The 15,341-nt window shown below is 45.1% G+C and overlaps 3 protein-coding genes across 3 annotated transcripts; 2 read left to right on the forward strand and 1 right to left on the reverse strand.

The window, feature by feature from the left end:
* Positions 1 to 3,848: 3,848 nt before the first annotated feature.
* On the forward strand, positions 3,849 to 4,349 carry H6S33_005392 (uncharacterized protein; the record flags this gene model as incomplete). The annotated part of the gene is made up of 3 exons (XM_044836733.1): positions 3,849 to 4,009; positions 4,079 to 4,216; positions 4,292 to 4,349. The coding sequence occupies 3 exons, from the start codon at positions 3,849 to 3,851 to the stop codon at positions 4,347 to 4,349; spliced, it is 357 nt and encodes a 118-aa protein (XP_044698701.1).
* A 1,821-nt stretch (positions 4,350 to 6,170) lies between these two features.
* H6S33_005393 (uncharacterized protein) lies at positions 6,171 to 7,027 on the reverse strand (the record flags this gene model as incomplete). The annotated part of the gene is made up of 4 exons (XM_044836734.1): positions 6,171 to 6,266; positions 6,323 to 6,396; positions 6,454 to 6,517; positions 6,575 to 7,027. The coding sequence occupies 4 exons, from the start codon at positions 7,025 to 7,027 to the stop codon at positions 6,171 to 6,173; spliced, it is 687 nt and encodes a 228-aa protein (XP_044698702.1).
* Positions 7,028 to 13,942: 6,915 nt separating this feature from the next.
* Positions 13,943 to 15,212, forward strand: H6S33_005394 (uncharacterized protein; the record flags this gene model as incomplete). Its single annotated transcript, XM_044836735.1, has 3 exons — positions 13,943 to 14,604; positions 14,671 to 15,005; positions 15,115 to 15,212. The coding sequence occupies 3 exons, from the start codon at positions 13,943 to 13,945 to the stop codon at positions 15,210 to 15,212; spliced, it is 1,095 nt and encodes a 364-aa protein (XP_044698703.1).
* Between the last annotated feature and the right edge of the window lie 129 nt (positions 15,213 to 15,341).

Raw genomic sequence — 15,341 nt, forward strand, 5'->3', positions numbered from 1 at the left:
TTGTGTATACTTGCTTCAAAAGTAAATCTTAGTGACTGGTTCATAATATGGATATCTTTATCATAGTTGTTCTCTGTTGTGGTTGAGAGTCCTGGCTGAAGAAGTTGCCCATGTGACGTCCGTTTCTTAGTTGATCTCTTGTTGCGATGTCCTACTGGCTCGATCAACGGATTTGTATTCTATTCAAATTCATTGTCAGTACCAGAGACCCTATCGTCAGCAACTGTTGGAAATAGATACTTTGTGACGGAAAACTGATTGAAACGCGAACTAAGGTTGATGACTGTATGAACACAGATCCGGTATTCGGTGGATCATGGAGAACAGAGCGAAGCTCATGTATTGATAGAATGCGGCGCGACGGCGGAAACCCGATCAGAGGACCGCGACCACAACACCATTGCTAAACTGCTCTGGACGGAAAAGGGTATCGAGACTGCGCTGAAAATTTGGAAGCGGTTCACGAATGGCGACATGAGAGAGGAGGGAGATACGAGGATGGAGGGGAGGAAAGGAGAGAAATGGGATATGGATGGGGAGGATTAAGAGACAGTACTTAACCTTTCCTTTGTCTATTTTCACTTGTATGTTACGTCAAGTTTGGATTCTGTGAGAGGTAGTGGAGGCAGGTGGGAAGTTCAGTGGTATAGTGTGATATTGCCATAACTGTAAGGTTGCACGTAATTAATGAATTAAAAAAAAAAAAATTTCGGCGGATCATGGAATGTCACTCACTTTCCCCTTGATCCGGATTCTTATTTCCAAAAGATGCTATTGGAACTGAATTGAGATGTGCTAATAACTTGATTAGTTGATAAGGCTGAGAGCAAGGAGTCTATAAGGTTGTACACAAAACTGAACAGGATAAAGTGCCTCGATGACGCACGTGTTCTGGACCTCGCTGTCATCTGAGCTAGGCTTAAGCCATATTATGACCACCTAGATTATAGGCGAAATCTGAGGAGCTGTCCCGCGTTGTATGGATACATGTAGTAGCAGCTCTCAGTGAGGCTTAAAAAATTGTCTGGTAGGGGAATGTCTTTTGTTATTGGGGATGGGTTTATGGGCGGGAGGTGGGTCTATGGATCGGGTCAACTCGATCAAGAACAACTAGCCGGGAATCTTCGGGGTCGGGGGGAAGGAAATATCGTCGGGTGGTAAACGGACACACGTGCTCTAAATAAACTTTGACCGTTGCGAGAGTACGGTTCATGTGTCTTTAAGCTTGATTCTCTAGACCACGAACATTCAACTGGCTATGTAGTCTGCACTCCTTAAGCTTGATCTCTACTCTACCTCTGTCTTCTGCACTTTCCAACAAGCATCATGAAGATATACATTGCCCCCAAACGGCGAACCGGATGCGGGCATAATCGGCAATATTACTGCCGGATGTGATATATAATACGAGCCTATCTTCAAATTAACGCCGCAGATAACAGCTGATGGCATTCGCATAATATGGCTAACCGATTCTTTCATAAACCTAAGCGAATACTACATGTAGCATACAGAGCTGCCCCCTCATCGAGATGAGAATCGAATCGAGGACGAACTGTATATATACATACACGTACATGTACCGGGTGTGCACGTTAAATACCGAGACGCCTTGAAGGATTGGTTGATTTTGTATGGGAACCGCCCATGGTAACCAAAAGCAGCCAATGAATTTTGGCCTTGGCCTCAAAATTTATATGGTGGAAAAAAATACCGAGACGGTTTATCTATCTTCACTTAAAAATTCAAATATTTTCCTAAAATACAAAAAAATAACCACTGAATATCCCTTGCTCACAGGTTCACCTGAATACTGATTCGAAGTTATCAAAGAAGTTTTGATGAAGTTCGAAAAGAACAGGAGTAGAAAAGAGGTTGAGGAGGTTGCGGGGCAGACTGTCCAAATACCTGCTTGGCTGCCAAGTGTCATTTTAATTATATCAGCCCAATCAGATTCCTTTACAAACCCTCACTTTTTAAAATTCCCCAAAAAGGGGTTCTCAGTACTTACCCTCAACCCCCGGTACATGTACATGTATGTACATTGTTGAATCCCGTGATTAAAAATCATACTAAAAACCTCCAGCCATACATAACTCCAGTCTTCGACAGTCCCCGGGCCCCCTGATTCAACTAGAAGTATAGTACATGTAGGAACATCGAATATTAACTGGGCAGGGGATACGAAAACACAGTGAGACTCGGCCTTGGCATTGTAATTTGAGGACCTATTTTAGCTCGGCCCCTTTTGTGCTACCGTTACACACGCATCGGTAGTTAGAGATTGATCAACCCCACCTATGTAGAGTGTTATCGAAGGGGTTGAATTCAAGGGACTGGAAACCTGCTCCCTAGCTGAGGATGCCTTAATGATTCTTTGGTTAACTTGTGGTACGTCTTACAAGCGTATCCGAGTCCTGCCGAGTACGTATCGAGTGATTGAATATGAGTCTTTGGAACGTCAACAAGCTAACTAGGCTACAGCCTGAGCAGCTTGCTGCTAAGTAGGGGATGGGTACGAGACTAGCTACACCCGTACAATTCGATGATAATACCCGTCAGCTTATATTTAATGACTGGATAGCCTACTTCGGGTGATTAGAACGTAGGAACATTTACACTTTCCGGGCCGGCCGGGTGGTTGGTTGCCATCTGATTGCGCTTGGAATGCTTATCGATATATCCTGTCCGAATGACTTTTCGAAGTCCAATGGGCCAGAGAGCTAGGGAGCTATCCTTTCCAAAGAGGGTAACGAAAGGTAGTAGTACACATTGGAATGTGATCTTATTAGAGTCTTTTATCCACACTCACTCGAAGGTTGAAAGATGGGTATCGAGGAAAAATGACTGGGGGTTATATGCACAAGCCAAATGGAGGAGAGAATATGCAGTAGTCCAACCTGGAAGAACCAATAAACTGACGGGACTCATTCTTCTCTCGGTGTAATTCTGAGAAATTAGACAGATCATATTTCCTCAACTCACTAAAATCCAGGGTTAGGTCCTTTCATTCAAAGATCCTGGTCTTTCAACCTTCGAGTGAGTGTGGATAAAAGACTCTATTGGTGGTATCTATTATTTGGTTTGCTCTCGTACTGACAAACATCGATCAACTGGTCGCCATGGCCAGTAATCAGCGAGAAAGTAATACTGTATTACATTTACTCTAAACCAGTTTGGTGTGGGGAAAGCCAAGAGGCAAAATTATCTCGTATTCGTTATTGCATGTATGCAATATGCCCAACCCTTAATGGTCTTTAATGGAGATACTATTATATTATTGTAACACCATTGATATTCCTTGAATACGAACTACTAAGTGGTCATAGTAAATCGACTTCCACGATGTGTTAATCGATCAAGCTCGCATCTATCCTCACCATATATATCTACTTTGATACGAATAAGTACCGCTTTCAGTGCGTACGACACTGCTTTTCATATATCAAATCTGGCTATAATAAACAACCCGGTAAGTATGCACCCTGCCAATTCCACTTCTGGACATACATATACACATCACTGAACCGGAATGCAATATCAGACCAAACCTAAATACTTTAATGCCTGTCAACAAACCTCGTGTTGCCATGATCGTGCATCGACTTCCCCGTCTTCGGCTGCGCACCCAGGGTAACGGACCAGGCCTGTCTGTCATTATGATATCAGGTCGTATGAGCTGTTCCCCATGCGTTCGTGTTGAACGCAGGTACGATTATTGAACAATTCAAGCATTATATACAGCTACCCGCCTGCACAACAATCCTGCAATACCCATGGTATAAAAGGCCCCAGTTCCCCCTCCAAATCCACAACTACGCACTATACTACATCCCCCAGCCTTCAAGATGCAGCTCTCAAACTTCCTTACCATCCTCGCCATTGCCCTCCCTATCTCCATGGCCGCGTCGCTCCAGCGACGTCTCGAATGCAGTGACCCAGGACATCCGTGCAATACCTACTATTCCCATCCAGACTGCTCTCCCGACTATGTCAAGACACTGAAAGAGTACGTTATCTAACTACAGATCCGCCCACCCGGCCCGTTCATATAATTCTAACGTCTCCATCTACATAGGTGCCAAGCAACAGGTTGCATCCAGTGGTTCCGGGACCCGCTTGAACACTGCACGAAATGTGATGCCCCGGATAATGCGTGCAATACGTACACAAACTACAAAGAGTGCTCCCCAGAGTATATTGCGGACGTGAAAGAGTATGTTGATCATGGCTGCTCAACTGCTTAAGTCGTGGTAGTAGAGGTGGAGAATGCTAATGTGGTCGTGAATAGATGTCAGTATAACGGGTGTATTACTTGGATTAGGGACCCGCTTGCGGATTGTTACTAGGCGGATAGCTTTTCAATCGATAGGCACCATATTTTCAATCCTATGTCGTAAAGCAGTCAGAGGGAGGGGGTGAAACTTGAATAGTGGCCAGAGCTTGGCGTTTCTTATGTGGTGTGTTTTGCCAGCGTTTTGGCTGCGATATGTTGGTGGTGTTGTGTTGGGCTTTTATGGACTTCGATACCGTGAAATCGGCTTTCCTATGTACACAGTGCGATCTATGTACAGTAAACACAATGCAACTATATTTCATAAGACCTCTCCTCTCTATAAGCGAGAATTCGGGGACCAATTTGGCCCATTGTGATTGATACCACTGATCGGTGACTTCTGAGTCATATAGGTTGACGTAGTGTTGGGCACGAGCCTGTTCGAGACGAGCCTGGCTTGGAGCTCGAGTTAGCTCGGATTGTTGAAATAAAGACTCGATGTGTTCGAGCTCAGGACCTAGTCCCGAGCCTAAGCTCGAGCTTCCATTATTATACTAAAAATGGTCATCTCGATATAACTTCTATTTTTAAAGACCAACTTTGGGGATCTATTTTATTATGTTGCCCATTTTTTCATTATTATGATGTTAAAATCAACCCATCACCAATAATTGATAAGGCTCGAGCCTAGACTCGAGCTTTCCCAATGGTGGATCGAGCTGGCTTGCGCTCATAAGAAAGAGAGCTTGAGGCATTCGAGCCTAAAGCTCGAGCTCAAAGCTCGAGTCAGCTCGGCTCATGCCCAACACTAGGTTGACGGGTTTGGTACAGACATAGCCCGTCACTCGGAAACTGATGTCGCAGGCATCTATCAAAACCACGAGCCTGTTGCAAATACATGTATGATATCTAATCTCTTCAATGGCCAATAGTGAAGCGAAGTTTTTTCGGCGTTTTTAGAAGGGTTTGTAGTATTATTTTGATCATTTGGACTGCGGTGGTCGCAAGCGGAGTACAGGTGAGTAACATTTATACCTATGCCTACAGACAAAACCAGAGGATAGATTCTAATCTACACATTTCCCGATATTATTCACATTTCCCTAATGCATTTCCCCTATGGATACACGTTATTCTGATTCCTTTGATAGTTTTCCGTAAAGCTTCATTTCAAGATCTTGAGATAATGAGCTCTTAATTAAATGACATCTGTAAAACGGTACATAAAAACACCTCATACGTATATAATAGTTGGGAAACGCAAATAACCTCCAAGAAATGTATTTGTTGGTATATTAGTAGGCCCGAAAATCATCGGAGTAACACATCAGGGAAAGGTGTATAGTGATGTTGACCGAAGCTACACATTTCACTGACGAATTAACCGATATTGCTTTCGATTAGGCCAGTACACATACATGTATGCTTACTCCCGGACCGGCCTGCACCAATCCGCCTTCTAACATCCCAAATTGGAATGATTAGTAGGAGATACAATGCTAGCGCCTCCCACAAGATCGAACACTGCCAAGAGGCGGAAATAAGGCGTGTTTCAATCATTGACACCTAAGCCTATCTGACCCCGGTGTCCATTGATCATGATTGATTGATGATTCATTAGACCCCGGTGTCCAATATATATAACGCTCACGATAAAATGCACCAGAATAAAATAAAGACTGGTTCATAAGGCATACAAAAAGATTCGGGGCTTTGCCCTTATAACAATTGTTTTGAGTGGTACCCGGAAGCCCATTAATATTGAACGAGAATGGTTTAAAAAGTAATTGCAATATAAACAAGAATTCTAAGATGAATGTACATAACTATACCCTCTTGGCGTACCCGCACCCACACCTGATCACGTCATCAGATATCCCTCCGAGTTAACACTCTATTTACAAGTAGCCACAGGACCTCCAGGGGCCGTGAAAGTGGCTGCATCAAAGCCATAGTAGAAGTCGGAGATATAAATGTTGTCATCAGAAGCCTAGTATATGTGTCAGTACGTGCGGACTGGATAGAGTCGTAGGGGTTTGTATTTACCTGGTAATCCCCTGGTAGGGTAATGGTAGGAGAACAGCTGCCTCCTGGTCCAGTGATTCTTAGTTGAGCGCAGCCTGAAATCCACCTGTTAGCATTGTTTTAACATAAAGAGGTTGAAGATTGAAACATACCAATGTAGAACTGAGTTCCTCCCAGAGTAGTGGATGAGTGTAAAGCCTCCATCTCAGAACGCAACTACAAGTTTCCATTAGCACTCACTCATTGAAGATTAAGGTTTTTCGGTTTACACACCAGATAATCTCCGCTAGCCAAATTGCTTGGCAGCTTGAACGTATGCATTCCACCATTACCCTCCATAATAACATTCGCCCACACTCCATCAACCTGGTCCGTCTCTTCAATCTTGGTCCAGCTTCCAATACCCGTCGCACTTTGTGCGTCTGACACCGGCCCGTAAAGCATATGTGTGATCGGGCCCGGGTGAGACGACAAATCCCACAGCACTGTGATCTCGTCACCAGCATTGGCGGTACACACGTCGACTGAGGTGAACGGGGTGGCATTGCCGTTGACGTTACAGGTTATATCGTTACTTGTGACATCGGTCACGGGGTTGTTTGAAGGGGGCATACGGATGCATTTTTCGTACCCAGTGGTGGCACCGTTGACCCAGAGCTGGTGAAAGTTCTGGTGGGCGGAGGCAAGTCCAGCGAGAGCGGTAAGGAGGAGAGTGACTTTGAGCATGGTGGAAAATTATTGATTTACAGGTACTTTGAGGATTTTAGGGAGACAGATCTTGAGAAATGACAAGCCATTTATACAATTAATTGGAACGCCAACTACTAAAGTCTTTAATATCAACAAATATTAAAGGCACGGAACTCGGGCGGGGACTAGGGCCTTGAAGCCGCCGTCAAACACCGAGGTTTCCGAGAGAGGTGGTTCGTCTGGTCTATAATATGTGAAGCTATAGTAATAAGTTGAAGCATATAGTGAAGGACTGACGCACGGCTATGTACTAGGTGGTAACAGTTACAGATAGAAGCATAAATTGATCAACATGCAAGCTTCGATGCTAGATTCCAGACAGGAAAACAAGGATCCTAGACCTTGATTGTGGATAGAAGAAATCCCGGCGCTTGGACATCAGGCGTTTGTTCCCCTTGCCGAAATTTCAACGCCGGTACTGGAAATCCTGGGATTATTGAGGAGACATTATCTAATTGTTTCTGGTTTATAGGTTTTGTGGACAGGCCACCGCGTAACTCCTAATTATTCAGTCTTAACGCCAAAAAGATTATTAAACCTCTTCTGGAAAAGTCAAATAAAAGTGGCAATGGGGAATTTTCTTGCCCTTATGTCCTAAATCATTCTAAGAGTAATAGATCAGCAATGATCGGAAGGTTTTCGGGAGCTTGACAGTTGGTTCCATTAAAAGCCAGGATTACGACGGGAAGTTGATATCCGTACTATATAAGGTGGAAACCCTCCCTCGTAGCACAGATAAATAAATAAAGAAAAGGGCCAGTAGCTGCTCCTCACATGGGCATGCTTTAGACGTTGATGATATTTAGCACACATCTAATTGACGAGAAACTTAACCATTGTTGCCAAATCCGATCCTCAATCACTGAGGAGTTATCTACAATCTCTATGGAAAATCACCTTGTGACCTCTTCCAACATTATTTTCGATTCAACCATGCTTTCGACTGTAATGGGCCTTCGTCTGGGATATTTATAATTACTAAGTGCAGTACTTGGGTGAGATAACAAGAATTATGAGTTTTGGATCATCGTGACTCACATGACCATTTGTCTCGATACCTTTTTACCAGTACAACATATGTATCACGAACTGAACCGAAGGTTTGAATACGAACACTGCTTCTATGTAGTTATAGTGTTCTGGCGTCTTTCCGGGTCCCCGCCAGAGGTTAAGATCCGCATAGGATTTGGCCACATGTTTCCCCGCATATATATTTCGGCTAGATGTCCCGAAAGGTCTGAATACATTTTCTGGGGATTCAGGCACTCCTTGCCGCCGGATTTAGGCAACAGCGAGGATCACGTTTCCGCTGAGCTCAGAAATTCGACGAAGAGCTCCTGAAGAGTTCAATAGGCTATCTGGTCGACTGCCTGCTTTCAAATTCCTAAATTGAGCAGGAACAGTTCTATTTGTAGGCAAAACTTTCTTAATTTGGAGCCACACCAAAGGGCAACCCCCAACAAGAAAGTTGGGAATATATATCTATTCACATCCCTCAATGGTTAGTTCAGCCAAGGAATACCAAGCCTTTGAGCCTCATCCAGGGCCTTCCTCCCACGAAAAGCTTATGTGTCCTAAGGTTTTGGGAGACTTAGCAGTTAACCATCATATACCCATTCAATTGAACATTCGCCTGCTATACCCCCTTCAATGCATCCCTACAATCCTCCAGACCTCTTTCTCCCTGACTTCATCGCTAACGATGTTTCCTCCATCAGATTGTGTGCGACCTTTGGGAGTGTTTTGGCCGGCGTTGTTGGCAGCCACCTAATGTTATGGGGCGGACATTTGTCATTGAAAGATAAAGGAATAACCAGTTGGTTTTTGGTTTGTTAGTGATGGAATTTATCCCGAATTCTGTGTTTGATCATGAGACTTATTGTGTGTTAGGTGGATTGTTGCATGTTTTCTTTGAGGGTAAATATTGAGCCTGTCTTTTTGAGCTCGCCAGCCAGCTTGCAATTCCAATACTCATTTGGGAAAGGCTATTTTCTCGTCCATCATGCGACCCTATCGACTCGAACAGATTTTCCCGCTCAGCTATGGAAGGAATATTCACTTTCTGACTCGCGTTATCTCTCTGGCGACAAGTTTGTTCTTGCTATCGAGAGCATAACTATTGTACGTGATCTATTCGTCGCATAAATTATCACTGTGTTGAAACAGGATTTTTGTAGCGAGCTCGAGACTAATGCAAGGAAATTTTTAGATTCTATGGGGCCCTCTATGTCTTCTGACTTCAAGAGCTATAGTAAAGGAAAGTTATTATAGACATCCACTCCAGCTCTTGGCGAGCTTAGCTCATATCTATGGATGTCTCCTGTACTTTGCAACATCGTGGCTTGATGGAAATCGTCACTGTATGTTTCATCTTTCTCCCATGGCTATTGTACGATACGCGAAGCCGTATTGTACCAGGTCGCTTGAACGACCCCCCTTTTGCTGGTATCTGACCTTGTATGGACTCCTTAGGCCGCCCGGAACCTTTCTACTTTTACGTCTACTATATTGGAATGAATGTCCCATGGATCGTTATTCCCGGTCGTAAGGAACCCTATGTCTCACCTGCATCAAAATTCCCCGCAGTTCTATCATAAATATCCGATCACTTGAGTCAGGGTGATGCTTACTCACACAGTTTTGATCAACCAATCCTTCACCCACATCTCGAGCGGCTTGAAAAAACTTCACGATATGGAAGCTCGATAGGAATTCCTGCCAATACCATGTTGTAAGGTCCTATCAAGTCTCCCGAGTCAACCGCGGATTATCATGTGGGGAGATTAAGAGCCTTCATTGGGACGTGGGGGAATATGCACTTCTAGTATTGCACACTCGGGGTATGAATTTCAGCTACTGTAGCGCACGCCCCGCCATCTGGCTCATCCCAGGGTAATGGGTCCGCGATAAGGATAAATATCTGATTCGACAGGGTTTACCGACGCATCTCGAGTGATAGTTCATGACGAATGGGATGCCCAATCACAAAAATAGGCTGTCCGATTATGCAACGCTATTGGCAATTTTACCCGTGACTACACTTCAATCGAATCTATGCTTGGTATGCTGAAAATAGATTTCAGATGGAAATCTGGGCTTGCAGGGAATAAAAGAGAACTACAACATACCACTATCGTGAGTTATTATTGTAGCCATGTGTGATTATTGTTTCGCAGCAATCCCCACTAGGCCTCTCTCATCACCGGTCGAAGGGTAATTTCTTGAAAACTCATGGCATTGGAAATGGATTGCGTAGACATGAATGTGGGTTACATGTGTAGCTGTCTTTTGTGATTAGTGACAAAACCCACCGAGTTTCAAACAACACAGCCAGCCAAACAGGCGGTTACAGTCATATCATCTCTTTACACTGAGTATATTATCCACACCTTACAAAGATATCCCCGTAGACCATCCCCAACTAGTGGCGTCATTGAAGCACCCGGTTATCTTTCCCCACATACTGGAGAAAACCTGGGAAAGAAACTCCGTAGCATGCCTAAACGCCCAAGCAGTCAGTCCGCAGTGCATAATTCGGAGCAAACATGCGAGCTCGGGCCCGACTGGGCTGTTAATTAAAAGTTCGTATTCTAGAAATTCAAAATCAAACCTGTACATACGTTGCGTTGCGTTGCGCACATATCTCACTGAGCTACGTACGTAAACCACACACGCACCTTGCACGCACACCAGCCCTTCTCTTTTTTTCTGGGAACATCCATCATTCCCAAGATGTTTTGGCCGGTGGGGAGAAAGTCTCTATAATCATCCCGTATTATAATTACGCCTAGATACAGATATCATCATCATCCTGCCGGCCATGGTCGGGTACATACATGGCATAAGTCTACCCGCATAACAATCCTTGTATGCATGCATAATGATAATAAACCCAGAATACGATTCTAGCTCTCCACAGTTTCAAACCCAGCTCAGCCCAACTTCCTGAGGTCGTTGAATCATACCAAGCATCATCAATCTAGGGCTTAGGTGAGCATGAGTGAGTGCATCGTACTTTTTGAAGATCAAGGGTCTGCACACCCTCGCACAATGCATGTAACACATCAGTGCAGTGTACATAATGTAGGTAGGGTATATAGGGCTTAAGTCAAGGGGGGAAGATGTGATGGGGTTGTTGTGTGGGCGGGCCTAAGGCTGAATTCAATGAGTTTGTTTCACACTAGCTTAGTCGAGTAGTGGAAAAAGAGTGAAGAGAGGTGCGGATATGTGAGCCGGCCCGCACGCTTGCCCGTTCCTTCTTTCGCTACCCGCCTAGCTAGCTGGCCATGGGCTCGGAACAACGGGTATATCCATGTGGTGGTGATGGTGTTGGTGGTGCAAACAAGATTTGTGAGGCTGTTGGTGCAACGTTCTCTCTAGTTTGGAAGTTGAGATAAAGCACTCGGCGCTCTAAAGAGAAATTGTAAGTCGTTTACCAATTGCACTTACTGCTGTGAATGGCTCGTTTTGGAGGGGTTTACTATTTCTCTCTGCACATAACGCCATCTTTTTAGACTCGGATCTTTAATCCCTTGGATGAAGCAAGACATTTATTCCGTGAGACGTCTTGGCATGTTAGCGAACTGTGGTGACTATTGTGTGATGCCGAACCCGTATCCCCATACATGCTGTTCGTCTCATCTTCAACCTGGGTGAATTCATGATCTGGGGAAGTATGTACTACATACTCATGTACCTCATGCTCCAGGTAAAGTACATGTGCGTATGTACTTTTTTTTTAGGTAGTACTTGTATCTTTGTATTAGGGTTGGTGATCATGGATGATTGCTCAATCGATTTTCAAACCGGTGAAGGCTAAGTAGCTTGCGGCAGCCGCGGATATGAAGCACGTTCTTTGGATCCATGGATCGCCATAAGCTCAACAAATGGTTCGCGCTGGATAGAGTACAGTAGTATACATGAATATCATGTAACTGCTTACATTTCGAGTAGTGATGATAAAGCGTGGTACACAATATTCCCTAGTGCAGTTCTCGCTGTTATGTGTGAACCCGTCCACACGCTAGTTGCGTGACAATAGTACGCGATATCCCCGTCTCCAGTGCGGCGGTACCGTCACTCAACACCGCCTGTTCAGAACTTGCCCCCCGTCCAGTAGTGGTGACAACATGCTTTCTGTGGTTCTGATAGCGATGTTATACATCTCCTTTCTATTGATTGAATGCGGTGCATATGCAAATAGATAGAATAGATTATTGTAGAGTACCTACACTCTACATATGTGTCCAGTCGGCGTGATCCCGGAGTAGAGGACGAGTACAGAAGTTGATTGACTCTCTATCCGAAGGGGTGGTCTTTGCACCAGGCATACCTCAACGGTCACTATGTATATACCTACTCAGTTGCGGATTATGTCAGTGGGTATGTAGAGTACATCATTGCTGCGGCGAAGGCATTGTAAGGCTTTCGAGGGAATGTACACTGTGTAGTAATTATAACACATACCTACTCTCTTGATGTAAATAAGCAGGGCTACATGAGCTCTCTCGGTAGGGGTGTCAATTCCTCGCGGGAAGGGTAGGGTATAGCAATAGCCCCCACTATGACAACAGGAACCTCTATCGTCCCCGTCGTCCTCGTCTTCCTAGTAGGCTCAATCTTGCTCAACCATGGTCTGGTGACCTTGTGATATGTCCTGAGGCTTTCAGGAACAAATCATCACCGATAGTATGACTTGCATCGCGATCACGCAACTAGTGTTGAATTGATTGATTGACTGGTTGAAAGGGCTGGGGATAGGGAGGTATTGACCAGTCGGCCTTCGTGGCCTAATTGCGTGTTGGAGTTTCGCATGCATAAGAGAGAGATACAATGCGAAATGTACTCTGTACCGGTGGGTACATTATGAGACTGCATAATTATGGAACGTGGCGCATTCTTTTCAATTTTTTTCTTCTTTTCTTTTCTTTATATATCCAGTGCGTAGTGGGTTGTGTATTTTTTTCATATATTCCTAGATCAGAACCATCTGCAGATCTGGTAACCTACCCTAGGCGTGAGTGAGGCTCATGTCCGCCGCTCACCGGACCTAGACTCGTAGAGTAGAATAGAGGAGACCCCGCATCAATATCCTGGGACGCACGATAAAGACCTGCAGCATGTAAGTACTGCACGTGAATCCGATATCAATTAGAACACCGATGGAAGCTGTACTAGTAACCCAACTGTTGCCCTGTCCCTCCTACCTACTTACGTTACTATTGTCACCCCACTACTTCGTATCACCCACTCCCCCTGGCCTAGTATTCAGGAACAAACCACAAAGGTAGGCCACCCACGCCACGCGGTGATTCAAGTATCGTTTGGTCAATTGAGTTCAATAAATAAACGAACCCTGGCCGATCATCACCGATTTGAACGGATACCCTGCATAGTGCTGGACCCGCTGCACATATAAAGAAAAGAAAAAAGTGATATTGAGATTGAATTGGGCAAGATGTCGCTGGACTGGAATGATACGGGGAGGAGGAGGAAGTAGGAGGAGTAGAAGGAGGAGGAGGGGCTCTCTCTCTCAGCACTAGACACTGTCTATGCTCTATTATTGTGCAGTGTTCCTGGTCTCCGGAAACGGGGCTTTGACCGATGGATCGTTCCTTACGGTCCCTAGAACTTTTCCCCCTCGTCATGACGTTATTTCAAAAACAACGTCGATTGATCAGGCAATTGCTGGAGCTCTAGCTCGCCCTTCCTCTTCGTGGTTTCGAGAATAAATACCCCATCGTGCCTCTCAACTATTTTCACTTCGACATCAATACAAACCAAAGCAACTGTTTCCTACACCTCATCAAAGCTCTCAAAAAACATCAGTTTATACTCTTTTAAAGCTTTACCTGAACTTTAAGAACACACAATTCGCAGCCAGAGTTAAAGATGGCCCCTCACGCTTCAGAACCCGTCTCAGATGAGCCAGCATCATACGATATCAATCTTCCATATAAGCCTCTTGGTGAGCAACAAGAGCTACGCAAGAGCCGTAAGACATCGAAATATCAGCAATACCTACCAACATGGGAGCCCGTATTTTTCCCTCCATGCCCCGAATTCGAGTTTATCGACCCTGCCCTCCGTGCAGACAAGGCAAAAAGAAACCTTCTCAACGGTGATGCCGTACTAAAACACATCAGTCCGAAGATGGGCTCCGAACTTACTGGGGTCCAATTGTCAGAGATGTCAGATGCCGCCAAGGATGATCTCGCACTCCTGGTATCCGAACGTAAGTGCGTTGTTCTCCGGGACCAGAACTTTGCCGATTGGGGCCCAGCGAACCAGCAGGACTTCATGGCTCACTTCGGAAAACCAAACTACCAACCAATTACTGGCTCCGTCCCGGGATTCCCGGGATTCCACATAATCTATCGTGACGGCAACCAGGCCGAGATTGACAAGTTTTTCGAACACAAGTTGACGTCAACTCTGTGGCACCAAGATGTGAGCTATGAGCGCCAGCCTCCGGGATATGTTATGCTTTGTATCCTGCAGGCGCCAGAGGTCGGAGGTGATACTGTCTTTGCCGATACTACTGAGGCATACAGGTGAGTGATTGTTGATGCCTCGTTATTACTATTCCCAATTGAGCCATTTTAACTAACATGTCTCAGACGGCTATCCCCAGCGTTCCGCTCAATGCTAGAGGAACTCAGAGCAACCCACTCTTCTGAGAAGATGTGCAATTTTGCCCGTGCCACGGGTGGGCTCTGTCGAAAGGACCCTGTCCGTAGCTCCCACCCGATCATCAGAGTCCACCCCGTCACTGGAGAGAAGGCCATCTTTGTCAATGGAGAGTTCATTCAGGGGATTGAGGGGTGGAAGGACCCGGAATCCGAGGTCCTCATGAAGTTTTTGATTGATCACATCACGAAGGGGCATGACTTCCAAGTTAGGCTTTCGTGGAGACCAAAGACGGTGGTCATTTTCGACAACCGCACAACATGCCGTAAGTTTCTCCCCTTCTACACTTTTACTCCTCCCCGCCCTCCTGCATTGCTTAGCTAGGAAGAGGCTGCGGGTCGGAATGAGTTGCAAAATACTAAGATTTCCGCTAGATACCGCAACGCTCGATTACGATGCAAGTCAAGATAAGGACAGGCACATGTTCCGTTTGGCTTCCATGGCCGAAGTTCCAATTCCTGTCGAAAAATAAGCGGGGTCACGGGGTTTCCTTTTTGACTGTGGAGCGTTCTGCATGTTACGTGCATATTCCTGCACGCAATATGCAATATCTACGATCAATCGCGATTCATCTGGTGTTTGTCTTTTTTTTTTTCTCTTC

This window comes from Morchella sextelata (assembly GCF_020137385.1).
Source record: "Morchella sextelata strain SCLS chromosome Unknown scls_2, whole genome shotgun sequence".
Classification (NCBI taxonomy): domain Eukaryota; kingdom Fungi; phylum Ascomycota; class Pezizomycetes; order Pezizales; family Morchellaceae; genus Morchella; species Morchella sextelata.